The 20,833-nt window shown below is 46.7% G+C and overlaps 2 protein-coding genes across 2 annotated transcripts in view; both read right to left on the bottom strand.

Moving 5' to 3' along the window:
- Positions 1-1,548: 1,548 nt before the first annotated feature.
- cep15 (centrosomal protein 15) lies at positions 1,549-3,154 on the bottom strand. The gene is made up of 4 exons (XM_079748503.1): positions 3,096-3,154; positions 2,787-2,904; positions 2,377-2,445; positions 1,549-2,118 (listed from the first exon to the last, which is right to left on the bottom strand). Exons 1-4 carry the CDS (start codon positions 3,140-3,142, stop codon positions 1,924-1,926), a joined length of 429 nt encoding a protein of 142 aa, XP_079604629.1. The 5' UTR covers positions 3,143-3,154; the 3' UTR covers positions 1,549-1,923.
- A 3,465-nt stretch (positions 3,155-6,619) lies between these two features.
- The window catches only part of LOC307084184 (receptor-type tyrosine-protein phosphatase gamma-like), a 247,766-nt gene continuing 233,552 nt past the window's right edge, over positions 6,620-20,833 (bottom strand). Inside the window, exons 16-29 of the mRNA XM_079748438.1 lie at positions 18,740-18,836; positions 17,662-17,744; positions 17,370-17,504; positions 16,488-16,622; positions 16,050-16,225; positions 15,582-15,717; positions 14,453-14,599; positions 12,935-13,028; positions 11,894-11,970; positions 11,457-11,585; positions 11,038-11,187; positions 10,369-10,511; positions 8,100-8,235; positions 6,620-7,568 (exon numbers count right to left, since the gene is read on the bottom strand). Coding sequence (XP_079604564.1) covers positions 7,419-7,568; positions 8,100-8,235; positions 10,369-10,511; positions 11,038-11,187; positions 11,457-11,585; positions 11,894-11,970; positions 12,935-13,028; positions 14,453-14,599; positions 15,582-15,717; positions 16,050-16,225; positions 16,488-16,622; positions 17,370-17,504; positions 17,662-17,744; positions 18,740-18,836 — 1,788 coding nt within the window. The 3' untranslated portion in view covers positions 6,620-7,418. The remainder of the gene's footprint in view (positions 7,569-8,099; positions 8,236-10,368; positions 10,512-11,037; positions 11,188-11,456; positions 11,586-11,893; positions 11,971-12,934; positions 13,029-14,452; positions 14,600-15,581; positions 15,718-16,049; positions 16,226-16,487; positions 16,623-17,369; positions 17,505-17,661; positions 17,745-18,739; positions 18,837-20,833) is intronic.

Raw genomic sequence — 20,833 nt, 5'->3', positions numbered from 1 at the left:
GCTTTGATGGGGAGATGTCTTTTTGCTGGCACAAAATATAGTTTCATCCAACAACATTCCTGCGTCTCCCCCTCCTACAGAGCCCATTTCAGCACTGTGTCTGTAGACAGTTACAAGCCTATGGACGTTGTTAGAGCAGTGCACGCGCGTTCATGTTAACAGGAGTTTTGGGAAAAACTCAGACATATTTTACGAAGGTTCGAAAGAATGATGGGCTGATGGGCCACTTTAGCCCACCAGTTAGGCTACTTGGCTCCGCAGTTCATCAGTGTCTCTCTCTATGGCTCCCTCTCTCTCCTTTCCACTGTGTATTTATATCGATACAACAAGAAAGGATGTAATGATAACTCCAAGAAAATAAAGGCTCCATGGCTATAATAATTTAAATATAATTAACTTATAAAACGTGTGGCTGTTGTGGTGTTTTGTATTTGTCTGGCTCGTTGTGGCTGTAATTCTGCACCACAGCTGAATTTCGGGAACGTCAATGTTAGGGGCCCACTAATATTTATATTAAAGCATCCATAAAGTAGCATGCCATGGGACCTTTAATGGCTAGTTTCAGGCCTTTGGACAACGTGAGCTTCAGAACTACAGTGAAAGCGGGACTATTTCTTCCAACTTGAACAATGATTGTTGTTATCGAAAGGTTTTCCTTTTTACTGGTGAAAGTACTTTTTGACCAATACGTTTTTGTATTTGTCAATCTTTTGTCTTGTGAATAAATGCCAATTGTAGCTTTTGAAAATCCTGACCGTTTGTGGGCCTGAAATCACCCTTATTCACATCTTCATCATCCTCACAACAATGATGCAGTATAAAAACAATTCATAATTTCCTATTGGCAGCGATAAATCCATCTCTTTGTGCTAGCTGAGGATGTTCATCACAAGCAATCCAGATTCCTCCGAGCTCTTCCCAGAGATGTTTGTCCACACACTCGCTTGGTGGAGAACACAGATGAGGGAGTGAACACATTGATTTCTTGAGTTTCTAGAAGGTCTAGGGTTTTCTAGAGGGTCTAGGGGTTTCCTTCAGGGGTCTATAGGGGTCTCAAACTATGGAAGTACAAATATAATACTTCCACAGTTTTAGCTGTGAAGAATAAAATAAACGATTTAATGAAGAACATTTGTTGTAAATGTTTGCGGTGAATCGGAATCATGCTCAGAGCGACGTAACTTGGAAGCTCTTGGAAACGTATGAGACCAGCTCCCTCTAGTGGTCTACCTGGTAGTATACATCACTCACTAAATATAGACGCTATATAGATAGACCTTGTGAAATATCTGTACAGTAAACATTAATGTGGTCCAAGCTTTATGTAGGGAGGTAGTCCCAAACTATTTAACTTTCAGGGAACACCTTTCGGACGACTCGTATGCAAATGTGGAAAAAAGAGCAAATACACAAAGCATTGTCTGGGCACAGCTGGTCAAAGCTCCCTCTAGACACCACTCTGACTGAAGAAGCTGTGGCCAGTGGGAGACAGAAAACCAAATGATGGTTTATTTAGCCAAGGAATGAACACTGAATGATATGAACAACATAATGGAAACATTGTAAAGGACAACATATGATGGAACTCACATAGTGACACTAGCTTTAAATAATAACAGGACATAATACTATATTTATCAAACAATATTTATAATATATTTACCTAAATTATATTTATTAGCATTATGTTTTGTTCTTGTATATTGTCAATTCCACGTCCCACCTGCAGTACTGTTGCGCACCACTGAGGTCCACCAGTGCTGTGGGGCACAGTCCATGTGGGTCCACCATACACAGTACATACACAGAACATACACAGAACATACACAGTGTATCAAAGGTATAACAATAACAAGTTTCAAGTGAACCAGTTCCATCCAGAGCTCTGAACCCCTCCACGTGAGGGGTTCTGTAGTCCGGGGACTACAGAGGACCCCGGGGCCTGGGGAGAGGGGGACGGTTGGGGTCCTTGACTGCAGCTGATCTCTGCTGGGCCTTCCTGGGAGGACGAGCGGGGTCGGGGCCCAGAGCGGGGCCAGGGCCCGGGGCCGGGGCGGTACCCAGCAGGGAGCCCTGCCATATGGGGATCTGGGCCTCCACAGAGACCCAGTACTGGGTCTGGGAGAGGACAGATGACAGGTAGAGATCAGGGATCATTGATTGGACTCTTGTGTATTGATCAATGTTGATCTATTTGTAGTCGAGTTGGTCCTTAAAGGTCTTAATGTCCATTGAGTGATCCACCTAAATTCCATGGTTATGAACCAGTGGTCCAGATCAATAGGGCTTAAGTTTGTTCAGAACGTGACAGTACAGCATGCTGCATAATGCTGCAGGCTGTTTTTATAAGTGAAGACAAGCGATGCTAGCCCCTACCTCAAGAGACAGGAGATGTGGGTCAGTCATCTGGCTCTGGCTCAACAGCTCCTCAGTCTTCCTCACATCCTGCATCAAAAGACATTTCATACAGGATGGCTGGATGGCGTTTATAGAAAAAACATACATATAAATGTGGCTAATTAAACAACAACACAGAGCTACCAATAATGTTTAGACAGACATACAGACAGATAGAGAGACAGACAGAGAGAAAGACAGGCAGACAGACAGACAGACAGACAGAAACAGAGAAAGACAGAAAAACAGAGACAGACAGGCAGGCAGGCAGACAGACAGAAATAGAGAGACTGACAGACAGATGGAAAGAGCGATAGAGAGACAGACAGACAGAGACAGACAGACACACAGACAGACAGAGTGATAGAGGGACAGACACACAGACAGACCTCTAGGAGCCTGCGGTTCCTCTCCATAGCGGTCTGGATCTCCACCGGTTGTTCCCTCAGGTGGTCCTGCTGATGTCGGATCCACACGTCTGCGAGGAGCTCCGCCCTCCTCTCTAAACTAATCAAACACCGAACCACAGATCAAAGTTACTCTAAACCAATCAAACACCGAACCGCAGAACCAGGTTACGGTGAACACAAGGCTTCTCGTTTTTAATGCTGATAATAAATGTGAGGGACACGATTAAGTTGAACACATTATTGTGTATGATATTTAAGGCAAACTAGTGTGCGGTGCTGGGTCCTTACATGTCTTCGTAGTTTTTTCTCAGCGCAGTCTCTCCGGACGCGGACATGTTCAATAAACACTTCCGCCTCCACGCTTCAGTATCCATGGAAACACAACAGGGACCCGGTGCTCAGTACTTATACATAAAGTACTGGGGGGGGGGGGGGGGCGATCGCAAGTTGGACCTCTGGCGCCCTCCTAGGTCCTTTGCGGCAGAGACATTGAGTGGGGTTTGTTTATCGCTATGGATGGGTTGGCGTTGCTGTTACTGAGTTGTTGTTTCCGACACCGTCACCGAGACGTTTATGTTGGTTTGTTATTTTGAGTGCGTTTTGGTGTGTCGTGTGTGTGTTCATTAAAGGTAACTCACGTAGTCGTGCGGTGTAAGGGGCGTGAGAGTTGCATAACGGCTAAACCTGGTCTCACTTCTCGTCCTTCTCGCGCTGCTCGCCACAAAATATTGCAATCAAAATGTCCTTTTTGTATTTACTCTTCTGCTTATGAATTTCATTGTGTGTGTACCAATAGCACAAGAAGTAGAGATTAAACACTCCTATATACTATACTTAACAAAGACAGCTTGATTATAGAATAGGCCTGGTCTTTCTCTCTCTCTCTCTCTCCCTCCCTCTCTCTCCCTCCCTCTCCCTCTCTCCCTCTCCGCCCCCCCCCCCCCCCCCCCCCCCCCCCCCCCCCCCCCCCCTAGAGAGAGAGAGAGAGAGAGAGAGAGGGACTCTGAACGGCAGTCTAGTCAGTAGGTGAGTCTTCCATTACTATGCACGCAGTAAATATTCTGCACAACCCGGGCTCCCTTCTATAAGTAGCTCCGAATGTCACACAGGCAACGTCACAGACAGGTCATTCAATTGCTTGTGAAATAAATGTGTCTACTTAGAATCGGATCAGTGACACAATACTTAACCATATCTTCATGGCAGCTAGAGATAAGATGCTAAACATAGACTCAAACTGAATTTAAATACCGTTAGCCCAGAAGAGCATTGGCAGGGACATAAACACACGGTCAGAAAAGTTACATCAAAACTCATACTTTATTTTTTTTTATGTATAGCAATACCATTTACATATTAAATAACACTAGAATAGAATGCTTTGATATAGCTTTCAACAAAACCAAACATCTTTTTTATCTTCATTTAATGTTACAAAAGAAGAGGGACACCTTCTGCGATGGGAGATGGAGGGAGGAAGGGAGGACAGGAGGTAATTTATCCTCACTTTCATGGGCCAGCCAAGTCTGAGCCTCTGGAGGAGTGGAGCCAGCCAGAGGGAAAACGTTTGAGTAACTTCACATTCACCACCTGGCGCTCAATGGAAGTTATGGAGGAGGAACTGGGATTTGATGAAGAACCACAGACAAACAGTTTTCCTTATATTACCACCACCATAAGGGTTGACGCCAAGTTGAAATAAGAGACACAAGTCAATAGAGAGAGAGAGAGAGAGAGAGAGAGAGAGAGAGAGAGAGAGAGAGAGAGAGAGAGAGAGAGAGAGAGAGAGAGAGAGAGAGAGAGAGAGAGAGAGAGAGAGAGAGAGCGCGCGAGAGAGAGAGAGAGAGAGAGACAGCTTAATATGAAAATATAAATTCTATGATTATATACCTGAAATACCTGTGTTGGAGGAACACCCTGCAAGCGTACGTTAACACAAGAGAATCCACAAACAGAGGAGTTGCTGATTTATTCACAGAAGGAGTTGCGCTATGGCAGTTTCCTCAAAGGTTGAATGACAACCTAATGTCAACCCAAATTTTGTCAAATCAAACTATTCAGGTTGAACAATTACAACTTGTTCCCGTTAAAAGGTCAGCTGAGCAAGTGCTCCAGTCTCCAGTTAAGCTTCACAATGATTTGTATTGATAGTTTAAAAGGTGTCAGTATTTGAAGGCAACATGGGAACAGTGATGGTTAGTGGAGGACTCACAAGGAGACGGAGTACTCACTAGGAGGACTCACTGGACTCATTAGGAGAAGGGAACCCTAAGACAGACAGAAAACTGGTCTGGCTGGATACTGGGAGACTCTTGTTTGAATACATGATGTTTTATCTCGGTTCTTCTAATTGAACACATTGCAGCTTTGTCAGAAAACATGTAACCTTAAACAGACACACACAACATTTTCAATGTCTATGAATGCTAATGCGTAATGAAAAACATTGAACATTATAATTTTGTCAAAAAAAGAATGCATGAATGCAAATAATGCATAATATCTCATGGATATTTTGTGCAAATCCTGTGTCAACAACAATAGGCTGAAAAAACAATGTTGACAAAATGAAGATATTTAAATGTACAGAAACTTGCATCAAATCACCTTCATTGCATCAATCGCCTTCACTCACTGCCTCTCTCCAAGATTTCTAAAAACCAAAGAATGCTCGTACGTACAGCGAAGTCTGGACCAATCATGGTTTTGTGTAGCAAGAACAGAAGGGTGAGGTGTATGACCTTTGCTTGTTTACAATGCGATGATTTCAGTCTTTGGTAAAAGTGGAAACCTTAAACAGCATTTACCCTTAACATTAATAATAAGCTAGAAGACGTTTGACTGTGGGTGTCATTGTGCTGTAAAGTCCTTCATATTTCAAGTGTTTATTTAATATCATCAGTCAGAGCAAAATAAAAAATGTACAACAGAAGGTAGAGAAGTAAACGTTGTGTCCAAATGTATAAAATAATATAACTGCGTGTGTGTGAAGATGTGAGGGTGTGTGTGTGCTCATGTGAGCGTGTGTGTAGGGTTTATTCATAGTCATGGTAGCACTACATCAAATAGTAAAATATAAATTACCTTAAACTTGGGGAAAAACTATTTTTGAATCATCTCTGAGTGGAGAGAGAGAGAGAGAGAGAGAGAGAGAGAGAGAGAGAGAGAGACAGAGACAGAGACGGAGAGTCAGACAGAGAGGGACAGAGGGACAGAGAAAGAGCCAGAGAGAGAGATAGACAAAGAGAGAGAACACTTGGATAAATCAGCATGTAAGGGAACAGAAGCTATGTACAAAAAGCCTTAAAGAAAGAACAGAAGAAACTCCAGATCACTCTCGTTCCAACTCTCCACACTTGGCACTCTTCCTCAAGGTAGAACAACGATGGAACCAGGGTTTCTGGTCACACCGCTGGTTCATCAGTTCTTCTTCTGAGTTTTCTGCTTTTGGAGGCCGTCAGCGTGGGGTCTCTGTGTCGGTGGGCGGTGTAGACATATACACAAGGCTGTGAGTTTGGATGGCCTAGCAGCATAGAATACAAGGGTAAGGGTCCCCAGAGCCCAACGCGAGGGCCTGGTGGGGCCCCCACATCCTAGCTAGTGAAGAGCTTAGCTAGGGGAGGCCATCTTGTGTTCCCAAAACAAAACAAAAATAGAGATTGACTGGTCCAAGGATGGAGGCCACAAAGGACATATACAAAATCACAAAACGTATTATGATAAGGATATATTTATATATGTATACATACAGTATTTCCATATATTAAAACTCATAATAATAAGAATCATACAAAGAAATCATAAAAGTTCACAGTTGCAGTTTCACCACTTAGGGTATGTTGACATGGGTGTGTATGGTTGGCCTTGGGGTAGTGAGAATAAGCCTAAGAAATAAAAACAATGGAACGGTACAAAGCAAGCACTACTTCTCTCTGCGGTATTTGAACCATGCTCTCATGTTGTGGGATAAATAAGTGGTATATGAGTCAAATGAGCCGAGTGGAGTTGGTTTATGCTGAGTGGAAAAGAACAGCATTCAAGCGGCTGACGCCCGTGAGTATTCTCCTCTCTTCAATGTCACTTTACTCAAACAGACCAGTAGGGGGCAGACAAAACAATGTTCTTCACAGAAGCCGTTGGTTTAGGGCAACAATAGCCATGGAATGTTAAAATAAAAAACCAAAGAAGAAGAAACAAAGCCAAGTAGGTCAGCTTTAGTATAGGCAGTAACACTGACGTTATATAGTGCACACAAGAACAGACAGCAAGTGTTTCTCGTCGCGTTCGCCACTGTTGGAAAAAAAACTGCAGGTGCAAACCCCTTTTCAGTAGAACGTTAAGACAGAAAATGGCAAGAGAAAGAAAAATAAATATCAAAACTTTTCATCAGTGTAAAAAAGTAATCAGGATATCCATATGAACCAAGAGTCTGGCAGAAAAGGCCTCAAAAAGTCTGGTGTCCACACTAGTCCTCCTGACACTACAAAGGTGGGTGCTCCCTGGTCCGCGTGGGTGTGTGTGTGTGTGTGTGGGGGGGGGCGGTCCCAGGGGGCCTAGGGAGATGAGCGCATGGCTCCGGACCCTGTAATTAGTGCTGCTGCCTTGTGGCTCTCAGACCAGTGACTCCAAGTTCTCGTCCTGGTCGGAATGGTCCGACATGGAGGCCATGGTTCCGTTCAGTTCCCTTGTCAGACCCGGGCCGCTGGTCTCCTTGGTGCTGACCAGGCTCAGCAGGGCGGTGTAGAGGAACTGGTACTGGTCCTGTGGGCGGAGCAGGAGTACAGAGAGAGGAGGCATCAACCATCCTGAATGTAATCACCTGGAGGTGGGAGATAGCGTCTCTACCAGACAAACTGCCCCTACACACCCATGCTGTGGGTCCACCTTAATCATTAACCGCTGCTTAAGGGCATCTTGTCACACACATATGAACACACACACGCACGCATGCACGCAGGAACACACACACACACACATACACACACACGCATGCACATACGCAAGAACAGACACACACACACACACACACTCACACATACCAACACACACACATGCACATATGCAGGAACACACACACACACACATGCACGTACGAAGGAACATACACACACACACACACAAACACACACAACAATTGAAACCTTTATGCAGAGTTACTACTGATGGCAGAAGGAGGTATCAGTATCAGCCGCTTGCAGTACGACGACTTAACAAGACCAAAGAGTACATTTGTAGCACATTCAAAACGAAAAAAGAGTTAACATGAAATGGATCTTCCTGCAGCGGTCTTACGATGTGTGTGAAGACGCCGGGCCGCATGAGGTTGATCATCTTGGCCACCTGGTAGACGTCCACAGCACTCTCGCTCTTCAGCTGCTGGGACAGGGTGCTGAGGGCACACATCATGCCCGCCGACACAGCGCCCCACCTGGGCAGGCACAGACACACACACAGGGCTTAGGCTGGAGGCCACCTCATGGCAAAGACTTTAGAGAAGAGCGAGCCACTAAATAATACTTCTGTTACATGGCTGCCATCTAAAGGTTGGATAGCAAGCAGGCAGAAACACAACCATGATCACATGACGTGTTCCATGCTAAGTTGACGTGGTAAGTATTTGGGCCGTAGCCTAATCTGGATTTGTGAAGCATTTATGGTTATCAAATGGATCTGTCTAATCCACCACGACGCTATGCTGCATGTTTGTTCCTTCTCTACTCACATTTTTACTGAATCAAATTATTAAACATCATCTTTGAACATCCCTCCAACCTAATGTTTGTCAAAATTAAGATTTAAGAGAGACAAACATCAGATGGATTACTTAACAATTGGTATTGACAACATGACCCCCAAGCTCATTCTAGACCTCAGGTGTATGTCAGCACCGTCGTCCTGTTTGTAACAGAAACACGACAGCATGCTAGCCCTGACCGGGCCAAACATGCTTCAATGTGCTAAGGGGACGCTGCAATCGTGTCCCCCTGACCCACGGTGTTTATCCAAACCAAGGATGTTATTAAGGAGAGAACGGTGCGGGAACTCAGAATGAATACCTATTTGGAGGGAAGAGGTGTTTCAGGATACCCCTCTCTACAGTATGTTTCTACACACTTGGCCTGGCCAGGAGAGGAACAGGCGAGGGGATTGGGAGCTCCACTGGTTGAGGCCCCCACTGAGTGCCTTTACAAACCTAGCATGTCTCCTCTTCTATTAAGGGCCCTGTCGAGAGCGACGGAGGGCCCGGCTAACGGCTGCTCTGAATAACAAGCATGTAGACAATTACCTCAGACGTTTGGCTGACACCGCGCGGAGGACAGGGCCACGGACACGACATGAAGAGCTCAATTAGTTTCCCTTAAAGCTGATCTTCATTATTCTAATGAATAAACATGGCGGACCCACTGGATCGGGGTTGTTCAACCACTCTAATGCGTGTAAATACTTAAGTCAAACTTCATTATCCCTAATTGGGCCACCTTCTAGAGGTAACTGGCAGTACAAAGCAGACCGGAGCTCACGGAGCAAAGGCAGGCTTACTGCTTTAGAAGGCCTTTTGGTGGACCTACAGGGCCCTCCAGCTGGTGGACCCCAGGGAGATATAACCTTTACTTAAACAGAGCTCCCCATGGAGCTCCAGGTACACCGCTGCCAAGTGTACGGACTACACAAAACATTACAGTGAGTGGTAACAGATCAAATGTTCAGCATTATAAAATAATGTAAAGAGTAAAAGGTACGACTATTATTCACTTATGAAAGTCACACAGTAAGCAGTAGATAGACGATTTTGTTTTTTCTCCTTTACATTATTTTGCAATTAATGTAATTGCAAAATTATGTGTCAAACTTTAAAAGAGCTTCTCTTCTACTGACATAAGACGGGCAGGCGGTTTGAACGGTGAACCGGGAACAGTGAACAGGGAATGTGGCAAAGGGTGGAGGTGGTTAAGGGTTAAGTGGTTAAGGGTTAAGTGGTAAAGGGCGGAGGTGGTAAAGGGTGGAGGTAAAGTGTGGAGGTGGTAAAGGTTGGAGCTGGTAAGGGTGGAGGAGGTAAAGGGTGGAAGAGGTAAAGGTTGGAGCTGGTAAGGGTGGAGGAGGTTAAGGGTGGAAGAGGTAAAGGTTGGAGCTGGTAAGGGTGGAGGAGGTAAAGGGTAGAGGAGGTAAAGGGTGGAGGAGGAAAAGGGTGGAGGTGGTAAAGGGTGGAGGAGGTAAAGGGTGGAGGAGGTAATGGGTTGAGGAGGTAAAGGGTGGAGGAGGAAAAGGGTGGAGGTGGTAAAGGGTTGAGGAGGTAAAGGGTGGAGGAGGAAAAGGGTTGAGGAGGTAAAGGGTGGAGGAGGTAAGGGTGGAGGAGGTAAGGGTGGAGGTGGTAAAGGGTGGAGGAGGAAAAGGGTGGAGGAGGTAAAGGGTGGAGGAGGTAATGGGTTGAGGAGGTAAAGGGTTGAGGAGGTAAAGGGTGGAGGAGGTAAAGGGCGGAGGTAGTAAAGGGTGGAGGAGGTAAAGGGTGGAGGAGGTAATGGGTTGAGGAGGTAAGGGTGGAGGTGGTTAAGGGGACACTGACTCATCGTGGACGATGGTGGGCCCGTCTCTCGTGGCGGCCTGCTCCTGGATGACCTTGAGGAGCTCGAAGGTGCTGCTGAGCGGGGCGTCAGGGCGGGGCCACTTGGGGCACTGGAAGTGACGGACCTCCAACACATAGTCGTCCTGCAGGGGCACACACACACACACCCACACACACACACACACACACACACACACACACAAACACACACACACACCCACACACCCACACACACCCACACACCCACACACACACACACACACACACACACACACACACACACGCACACACACACACACACACACGCACACACACACACACACACACACACACAGGGATGCGGTCAGTATTCCCCTCCTCTAATGGCCCTCCTCAGCGTGGGGGGAGGCGTTTTGCGGGGGACAGTCCTGCCTCATGCTCACACTTCCTCAATCTGTGCATTATGGCTGGATATTAATTCTGGTTCAAGGCAACCTTCAGGATTCAACTTTCACAAGCTCACTGAATCCGGACCTGAAGGGACTGGTGTTGATTAAGAGGAGAAACAGAAACATGGCAGGGACCTGACTTCCTGAGAACTTTACCCAGACACACAGAGAGACGGAGAGACAGCAACATGCCCCAGACCTTCCCCTGAACAGACAACAGAGAGACAGACACGGTCCAGACCTGTGTGGCCTCCAGGATGAAGTCGTGGATGCTGATCTGCTCCTCGTTGGACAGACACAGGCGGTCTTTACTGATCAGGGTAACCGTGAAGGCCTCACAGTTCATGGGCTCCTCTCTGCTGGGCCAGTACACAAACTGATCCTCCGCCTGCTAGAGGAACCACAACACACCGCTGGATCACGACACTGATGTGTGTCAGTGTGTGTCTCTTTTTTTTGTGTGTTTTTGTCTGTGTGCGCATGTTTTAAATTGGTGTGTGTGTGTGTATGTGTATGTGTGCGTGTGTGCATGTGTGTGTGTGTGTGTGTATGTGTGTGTGTGTGTGTGTGTGTGTGTGTGTGTGTGTGTGTGTGTGTGTGTGTGTGTGTGTGTGTGTGTGTGTGTGTGTGTGTGTGTGTGTGTGTGTGTGAATTGCATACCGGTCCATTATTTGCCGGTAGCATGACAATGATCTGTGCATTATGGTCCCAAATCATTCTCCAGAAGTCTTTGGTGGTGTGCGGCAAAGGATGCTGGGTAATGATGAACTCGTTGCTGCGGTAGTACCCCTGGTGAGCATCATGAGATCATGTTGTTAACTTTCTATCATCCTCATATTGTTACAGAGTGGTGTGAGCTGATTGGTCTGTAGCAAAAAACAGTCGCTGCAGAGTAGGTCTAAATCAATGTGGCTTGCTAGTCTATAGTCTTATAGTGTTTTGGTTGTGATACATTTTCTTTATATTAATAATCTATTGAATTTTCCTCCATCAAAGCCTCATCTAACCTTTGTCTCTATCTGTTTTCAGCACTGACCATGCTTGGAGGAGGAGCAGCTACGCTGCTTACAGGTGACAGACGGCGGAGAGGTGCTCACCATTATGTAAGAGGCGTTGATGTAATCACTGCCTTTGACACCGGGCAAAGGGACCAGGCCCACCCGGGCACGTTCCGCTGCCCGGCCGGGAGAGAGAGAGACAGAGAGGGAGACAGAGGGGGAGAGAGAGAGATAGAGAGAGTTATTGATCAAAGGCTCTCGACACAGGTCTGATAGTACAGGTTCCCCTGGCTGTTTGAGTCACAGGGCAACCAGGGACTATGTGTTAGGTAACACCACAGATGAAGGACGGATTACATCTGAAATGTCAGTTAGGGAAAAAAGGTCTAAAAATCATCGTTTCAAAAATGAAAAGATACCATTTTTTTCTTTAGCTGGGGAACCATCAAAATAATAAATGAGCCCTGTTTTGTAGTTGATATTTGGATCCATTATTTATTCTTGTTGTTTTTGGCTGACATGTGAGTGCCCTTGATCCCAGAACATGTAAAGAACTCTGAGGATTTTAACCTGGGTCGTATATTGAGATCAGGTTGGGTGTGAGGCACAAATGCAGGCAGCCTCTTGAACTGGTTCAGTGTTAGGACAAGTCTTGTTCTCGCTCTAGGTCAAGTCTCGTTCTAGGTCGTCTCACTCTAGGACAAGTTTCGCTCTAGAACAAGTCCCTATTGCATGTCTCTATTGTCATTACAATCTCATCTCTCCTTCGCCCAAACCTTTCGATAACACTAAGCTATGCTTTCTCTAGTAGTACAACAGCACACTCTGCTCTCTGAAACAACTCGAATCTCAAATGAGCGAGATTGAGCGAGATTTGGTGAGACATGATAAAAAAACAACCGGATCAAGCAGAAAGTAAAGAAAGTAGTATTTCTCTGCAGGGATCCCTTCCATAATGTTACGCCTTAAAGAATTGTAGCCTGATCTTGTGCATATCAGCCACATCGTTCTCAAAGCTGGACCCATTTCAGAAGCTGTTGTGAATAAGTCCCTTACAGCCAAAATCTTCAGAAAAAAGGCTCCAGGTTAAAGAATCCTGAAGTTCTACATTAATTATAGTCCTTAAGAAAGTGCACTTACATGGCACAACTGAAGAGTTTCGATTTTTCTCCTTGTTGCAGTCTTTCTGAGCGTTGAAACATTCCACGAACCTGGCATTACACTGTGTTATCAACTAATGAACACAAAAGAGAGACAGAGGGCAAAACTTGTTAGCAATAGTTTCACATTGGGGGAACATTTAAGACCTTGAAACACAAATAGGTAGAAATATATATATAGAGCTATAATATGAGGACTATGACATTTCAGTTTCCTGTGTTTCAAAAGTATAACTACATTACCAAGACAGTTCTGTTAGTTTAGGAGCTCAGCCCCATTTCAGGCGTGAATATTGGACCCCATCAGGCACAGTGTGTAATGAAATAAGGCCAGCGATTTGAGTCGACACTCCACTTTGCACAGCACCAATTTAGCTGGAATTCAATATTCCAACAATTTAAAGAGTGAGGAGAGGGAGAGAGAGAAAGATTGAGAAAAAGACAGAGAGAAAGAGCAGAAGCCGGCAAAAAAGAGGGTCCTTATTATTTGATAAAAAACAATTCTTTCAGACTTGCATTGTTGATTTCCTGTTTAGAAACACACATTTGCCCATTTTTTGTATCTTCTGCATGTTAATGCCTGATCTATTAAACTGACGAAGTATCTGCAGATGTATCTTGACCTTGCCCTTAATATTTTCTTCCTTGAACAGCTATAGCTGCGTTAGGGGCAGGATGCTATCCCTCTGACTGCCTCTGCTTCAGCTGGAGCAACGTTTAGAAGCTGGAGAAGAGCCGGAAAGCTGCTGTAGGAGTTGCATTGAGTTTTCTAATCAGTTTTTAGTGTCTGACAAGAAATGTTATTCACATTTAACCTCTTCATCGCAAGGCAGTCCCAGGCTTTGCTGAAAATAACATACCCATCAAGTTTGGGTTTGTTAGCTCTTCTCCAGCTTCCAAACGTTGCTCCAGCTGAAGCATAGGCACCCAGAGGGCTAGCATCCTGCCCCTAATGCAGCTATAGCTGTCCAAGGAACAGAGTAATAAGGGCAAGGTCAAGATACATCTGCAGATTATTTGTTTATATATATATATATATATATATATATATCCAAGACTACACAGGCAATATGATGTAATCTTGGTGCCAACACCTGTTGTACAAGCGAAATATGCGATATGGATACTACTGGGCACCTGGGCTAAGGTGTGATGCTAATACAGAGAAGGAGAGCAGAGATTTAAGGCATCCCAATGAGTGTATGGAGATGAGGAGGTTAAACATACGCTATGACATATGGAGCACAACAAAACCAGCTCTGTGGAGCTCTACATATCCTTCCAGAGCAGCAAACTGCAATGGGTCTTATCTGTCAGCTACCATTGAAACATATGAAGGAAGCAACTCTATAAACACTAAATACATAAATCAATCCACCGATCCTTGACTCATCTGAATGAGTGGCTGTCTTGGCATTACGTGACGTTCAGGTCTCAAAGTCATCAAGTGTCTGGAGATCTGAATTAGAGGGTCCGCACAGCTGATGGGGGTCCTCACCTTGAACTGCTTGTCCAGCCGTGTGCGCCCCCTGTGGTTGGGTGTCAGAATGCTGGTGATGTAGCTGTGCAGCAGACCTCCACACACCTCCGTCTCCTTCCCTTGGATGGCCTCAATCAGCGCGTCGTGGATGAAGATGTACTGCTCCTGGAAGGAGGACCACCAAGGTAAGAGGGGGACACACACACACACACACACATACACACACAAACACACACGCACACGCACACAAGGCAACACATGCCCAGACACACAGACTGACACACACACAACCACGTGCACGCACAAACACACACACACACACACACACACAGACAAACACACATAAACACACAAGGCAACACGGGCACAGACACACATGCACAAACCCCCATAAACCCACATACACTCACACACACACATACACACACAAATGCGAGCACACATACCTTCACACTATACAGGCATGTGGCAAATACCAACAGTATTGACACATCACACGCACACTTCAGGTGTGGTGACATGCGGAGGATAAGACTAATGGCAGCCATCAGCGGCCTGCTGAATCTCTCCATGAGTCTCTCTGAAAAGCAGCGCTGAACAGAGAGCTGCAGCTGCAGAGCAGAGATAAGCCGTGTGGACTGAACCATCTGGATGGATTCCTGGAGAACCCAGTTCTGTTTCCACGAGACACGCTCCAGGGAGATAAACACACAATCTCGCTTGTCCGGAATATAAAAAAAAGAGCTTTGTAACAAAACTCGTTGGCCATTTGGAAAAGAGTGTGAGGCCTGTCACCGGTGAAATGATTTACAGCACGGAAGGGAACCCGGTGGGGTAAGTCATTATTTGTTTTCCTAATGCGCTGCTTGGAAAACGGCTAAGTCTATGAGGATACAAAGATGCAATTTGGAGCTCTGAAAAGCGAAGCAATGAATCACCACGTGGTGATTGTAGTAATGTGGAGGAGGCGAAATTCACTACCGCTAATTTGATTACACCACGTGGTGATTCATTGCTCCCACCACGCACACACATGCCGGCAGACACACATACACACAAACACACGCACACACACACACACACACACACACAGACACACACACACACACACACACACACACACACACACACATACACACACACACACCTCGGTCTGCACCAGGTAGTTGCGCTGGGTGCGGATGTGCTTGAGGAAGGCCAGTGCGTTGACTGAGCTCTTGTCTCTGATTTGCCGCAGCATGCTGTCCATCACGATGTAGGTCCCGGTCCGGCCCACGCCCGCACTGGACACAACACATTGAGCCGCTCAGGGTGTTGCTACTACACCCTCTGTCTGTTACACCCTCTGGCTGCTACACCCTCTGACTGCTGCTACACCCTCTGACCGCTGCTCCACCCTCTGACTGCTGCTACACCCTCTGACCGCTGCTCCACCCTCTGACCGCTGCTACACCCTCTGACCGCTGCTCCACCCTCTGACCGCTGCTACACCCTCTGACCGCTGCTCCACCCTCTGACCGCTGCTACACCCTCTGACCGCTGCTCCACCCTCTGACCCTCTCAACTAGCGTTGTCACAGAATGGGTCCACCTGCAGGCTGAGGGACGGGGTCTACCTGCAGTGCACCAGCATGGGGCCCATATCGGGTGTCTGGTCGGCGGAGGACCTGCGGACGAAGGTGAGGACCGGTAGGGTGTACTCTGGGACGCCCATGTCCGGCCACTGGGTGTAGTGGTACTGGACCACTGTCCTCTCGCACTGGGAACGGCCCTTTGGATTGGCCTTCACACCCTGGAGGAGAGAGAGAAAGAGAGAGAGGTAGAGAGAGAGAATGAGAGAGTCAGATAGACAGTATGTGACAAGCTGAGGGACAGAAGCAGTAAATCCTTCAACACCAACTATTTAACTCTCTATTCCACAATCCTTTCCGTTATGGCCCTTTGCTGACTTGGGGCAGTTGGACAGTACTAGAGGCTACAGTGGGGCCATCCCTACGCGGTACACACTAGTCCCTGAGCGGTGCTACCAGACAGTAGTGGAGACACCAGGTCACCTTCTTCAGGGCGGAGCTGTGCAGGGTGAAGCGCCTCACGGTGAAGCAGGCGTGGACCTGGGTGCTCCTCAGCGTCACCACCACACTGCCGTACTCCTCGCTGTTCTCCAACGGCCAGTACTGGTCACACTTCCTCTGCAGCACACACACAGGAGGATTCAAATGGATAAATGTATGTTTAAGTGTTTGTGTGCACATATGTACGTGTGTGGATGGTTGTGTGTGAGTGTGTGTGTTTGTGTGTTTGTGTGTGTGTGTGTGGGTGTACACCAGTGTGTGTGTGTGTGTGTGTGTGTGTGTGTGTGTGTGTACGCCATTGTGTGTGATTGTGTGTACACCAGTGTTTGTGTGTGTGCGTACACCAGTGTGTGTGTGTGTGTGTGTGTGTGTGTGTGTGTGTGCGTGTGTGTGCATGTGTGTAAACCAGTGTGTGTGTATACCAGTGTCTGTGTGTGTGTGTGTGTGTGTGTACCCCAGTGTGTGTGTGTGTGTGTGTGTACACGGTTGCGTGTGTGTGTGTGAATTTGTACACCAGTGTGTGTGTGTTTGTACAAATGTGTGTGTGTGGTTATACCAGTGTGCGTGTGTATTTTTGTGTGTGTACACCAGTGTGGGTGTGTGTGTGCGTGTGTACAACAGTTTGTTACTGTCTGTACACCAGTGTTTGTGTGTGTGTGTTTGTGTGTGTGTGTCTGTGTGTGTTCACCAGTGTGTGTGTGGGGGTGTACAGCAGTGGGTGTGTATGTGTGTACATCAGTGTGTGTTTGTGTGTGTGTGTGTGTACACAAGTGTGTGTGTGGGTGCATACCAGTGTGTGGTTGTGTGAGTGCGTACACCACTGTGTGTGTGTGTGTGTGTGTGTGTAGACCAGTGTGTACATACTCTGCCCTTCTCTACTAGGTTGGTGATCATGACGATGATGCCGGTGTTCTGCTCCCACACCATCCGCCAGAAGTCCTCAAAGGTGGACTTCAGAGGACCCTGGGCAGCAATGTAGGCTTTAGGCTTATTGTACCCCTGAACATGGACAGGAGGGTGAGAGAGAGAGAGAGAGAGAGAGAGAGAAAATGTATGAAGCCAGAAATCTAGTTATGATCAACTCTATGCATCAACACAAACGATGCACGCACACGCACGCAAACAGGGGGCAGCACACAAACAGATGGTGACCCACGTCCACGTAGTTTGCGTTGATGTAGTCGGTGTGTTTGGAGTCCTTCCCTGCCAGCGGCTGCAGCTTCACCCTGCTGTGGTCATCTGGAGGGGAAAGCATCCATCATTAGTCATATAATAATAATATTTATTACACGGGTCTTCTCAATGCCATGGAACGCTCCGTTCAGTTGCATGGGCCCTTCACAACTTCCGGCAGTGAATTATATTTGATAATTCACCATTGCTCAGTATAATTGACCGCTGTCAAGGAAAACAAAGGATTTTTTGCCTCTAATGACGTCTTTAGTATCACTCCGCAAGTAGTCCGGTAACTTGTCAACCCCAACATCTTCGGTTGCTAAGCGATGTCTTTGGCGGATTATTTCTCTGCTGATCAACACTACGAATGCTGGTAACAAATAAATTGTAAAAAGACACACCATGTGAAGTTATTTTTTCGTATTGGCAAGTAGCCGTGTAATAAGCGGGATAATGTGTAGAACATTTTGCCGGTCATTATCGAAAATAAGCCCGTTCAGGCCGAAGCAAGACACCTCCGCTGCGCGTTGGTGTCCTGTTCGCCCTGTCGGGGGCTTACTTTCCCAATAATGACCGGCATTCTATACATTATCCCTTACATATTCTTCTCCTACTGTTCCTACTTTATAAAACGACGTCGTGCTGGCCAACTGGAGGACATTCAGCGAGTCAGAATGGACCCCCAGTTCCCAATCGTGTGGCTTACTGTTTATTACTCCAAACACCTTCAGACACAAGGCCAGGGGGGAAGACACAAGGCCAGGGGGGAAGACACAAGGCCAGGGGGGAAGACACAAGGCCAGGGGGAAGACACAGGCGGCTGTAATTATTCACTCTTTGGTCTGCATTCTGGAGGTCACAAGGCATCAGCCGTTGGAAACGCTTTGGGAAAACAATAGTGCTGCTGTTCCCCGTCTAATGGACCAATCAGAACAGGGCATCCTGTCCGCTTGTAATGGGCCACACAAATTGATCCATTCACTCCACAGAGTTTAGTTGATCCATAGTGCTGGTGGAGAGGTGGTGCGAAGGTGGTGTTGGGTGGTGTTTTAACTCACAGGCCATGATGTTGATGTAGCGGTTCTTGTGTCTGTTGTCGGGGTGGTTGGAGCGGTCTGAGGTCAGCTTCATATCCGCCGTGCACCGCTGGACCTCCTGGGGAGACAAGGTCACGGTGAGCTCAGAGGTAGGCCACATTGAAGGTCACAGTAAGGTCACAGTGAAGGTCACAGTGAGGTCACAGTGAGGTCAACGTGAAAGTGACAGTGAGGCTCACAGTGCTCCAGTTTGAGGACGCCCTGAGCACAGCGCTCCCATCAGCTTCATCATTTCACCTTCATCACATCACATTCATCACGGCTGCAGAACGCATCTGATCTGATCTTAGATTGGAGCATCGTGTGTGTGTGTGTTTGTGTGTGTGTGTGTGTGTGTGGGTGTGTCTGTTTGCATGCGTGTGCGTGCCTGCGTGCGGACGTGATTGTGGGTGCAAGCCAACAAAATGAACCAAATTAATGATGGTAAGTAAATTAATGAAGCAATACAAGAAGTGAATAATAATGAGCTGCCGAGGAGGAGAATGGGAGCAGGCAGGAGTTCTGCTGCTGAAACTCTAATATTTCACTCAAGTTGCCAAGCTGTGCAGACACTGTAGGAAACGGATAACACAAAGAGAGAGAGACACACACACACACGCACACACACATACACACACAAATACAAACACACACACAAATACACACACACACCATACATCACTGTCGGAATAGCTGGTTAATTACCTCTACGATTAATTTGATATTTCTTTGCGGCTAGCGTGCTAGTGAGGATGATTTGTTTGTCAGTGTCAGCAGAGTTCAGTATAAACGATGACTAACCAAGAGAAATGTGTTCTGGCCCGTGGGTCTAATGAAAGCCTGACTGCTGAGAGGGCTAACTGGCCTGTCGCTCGGACCACAAGGCCGACTGCAGCCAGCTGTTCCCCACCCTGACACAGTGTTTCACTGGTTACTCCACCCGGCAGAACGCTCCCAGCACTTAGTCCAGACCTCATCTCTCTCTCTCTCTCTCTCTCTCTCTCTCCTGGCCCCCCCCCTGGGTATCTTTTGTCTGGTTCAGGTCCCAGCCTCTAGTCAGTCCCCCATAGGGTGGACCGAGGAAGGCTCCCCAAGACAGACACCAAGAGGCTCTGAAAGACCGAGGCTTCCCAGAATGAAACGGGGAACTTGGACTACACAGAGAACCAAGTAGTGAAGCTGAGAGAGTCAAATCAAATTAGAGCTGTGTTCTTTATCTTTCTTTACCCAATCAGATAGCAAGGAGCAGGCAAACTTTATTTTAAAGAGCATTTCCCAATTTCCTGTCTGAGATGAATAAAGTTAATCTTAGAAGGACATAAGTAAAAAAGACAAGGACATAGTGGCATGATGCTGTGAGGAGGCTCCATGACCTCACTGGTCCTACAGAACCAGATCTTTATAATAATCGACATACTCAGGTCTGCTGTTAGATGTTCAGCATTTGCTTTGCTTATGATACCAAACTTTGTTTCGGTAAATTATGGATGCAAAATGTATAAAACAATCCAAATGCACTAATGCACTAATGATACGATGGACAGCTCTGTTGTGGTTTGGAGGAGAAGGTGACACTACATCATCCCTTGATGACTATTGGCGGTGCAGGTCTCAGCATATGTAGGGGAGGGTATCGTTTATGTGGGTCAGCAGGGGAAATGCACCACTAATCCTGCTACTGTCCACCACCAGGGCCTATCAGTAAACCCTCCAGTCCGCTGATCCATGTTCCCACGCCCCCACCAGTCACTCATTAGCATATGACAACATGAAGAGGGCCAGCAAACACAGCTCGGATAGCAGACCCTGCTCATACCAGCCCAGTTTGATAAGCCTGGACGCTCCCCTGCCAGGCAGGCTACATGTGAGGGCTGACTGGGGAGATTATAGCGTGGGTGTTCATTGAGGGGCTGTACAACGTGATCATTAACCAATGTCGTAAAATTCTCCCACAACATTCACTACTTAATTCATGTCTTCAGTAGTGAGGTGACAATATTATGATGTTATACAGTTTGAGAAGTCTAAATCCAATTCAAATTATAAGTACAAACTCAGTTTATCGAATCAGTTTTT

Source organism: Pollachius pollachius (assembly GCF_949987615.1).
Source record: "Pollachius pollachius genome assembly, chromosome: 12".
NCBI lineage: Eukaryota > Metazoa > Chordata > Actinopteri > Gadiformes > Gadidae > Pollachius > Pollachius pollachius.
Note: the sequence above shows the minus strand (reverse complement) of the source record. Positions and strands in the feature narration are given on the sequence as shown.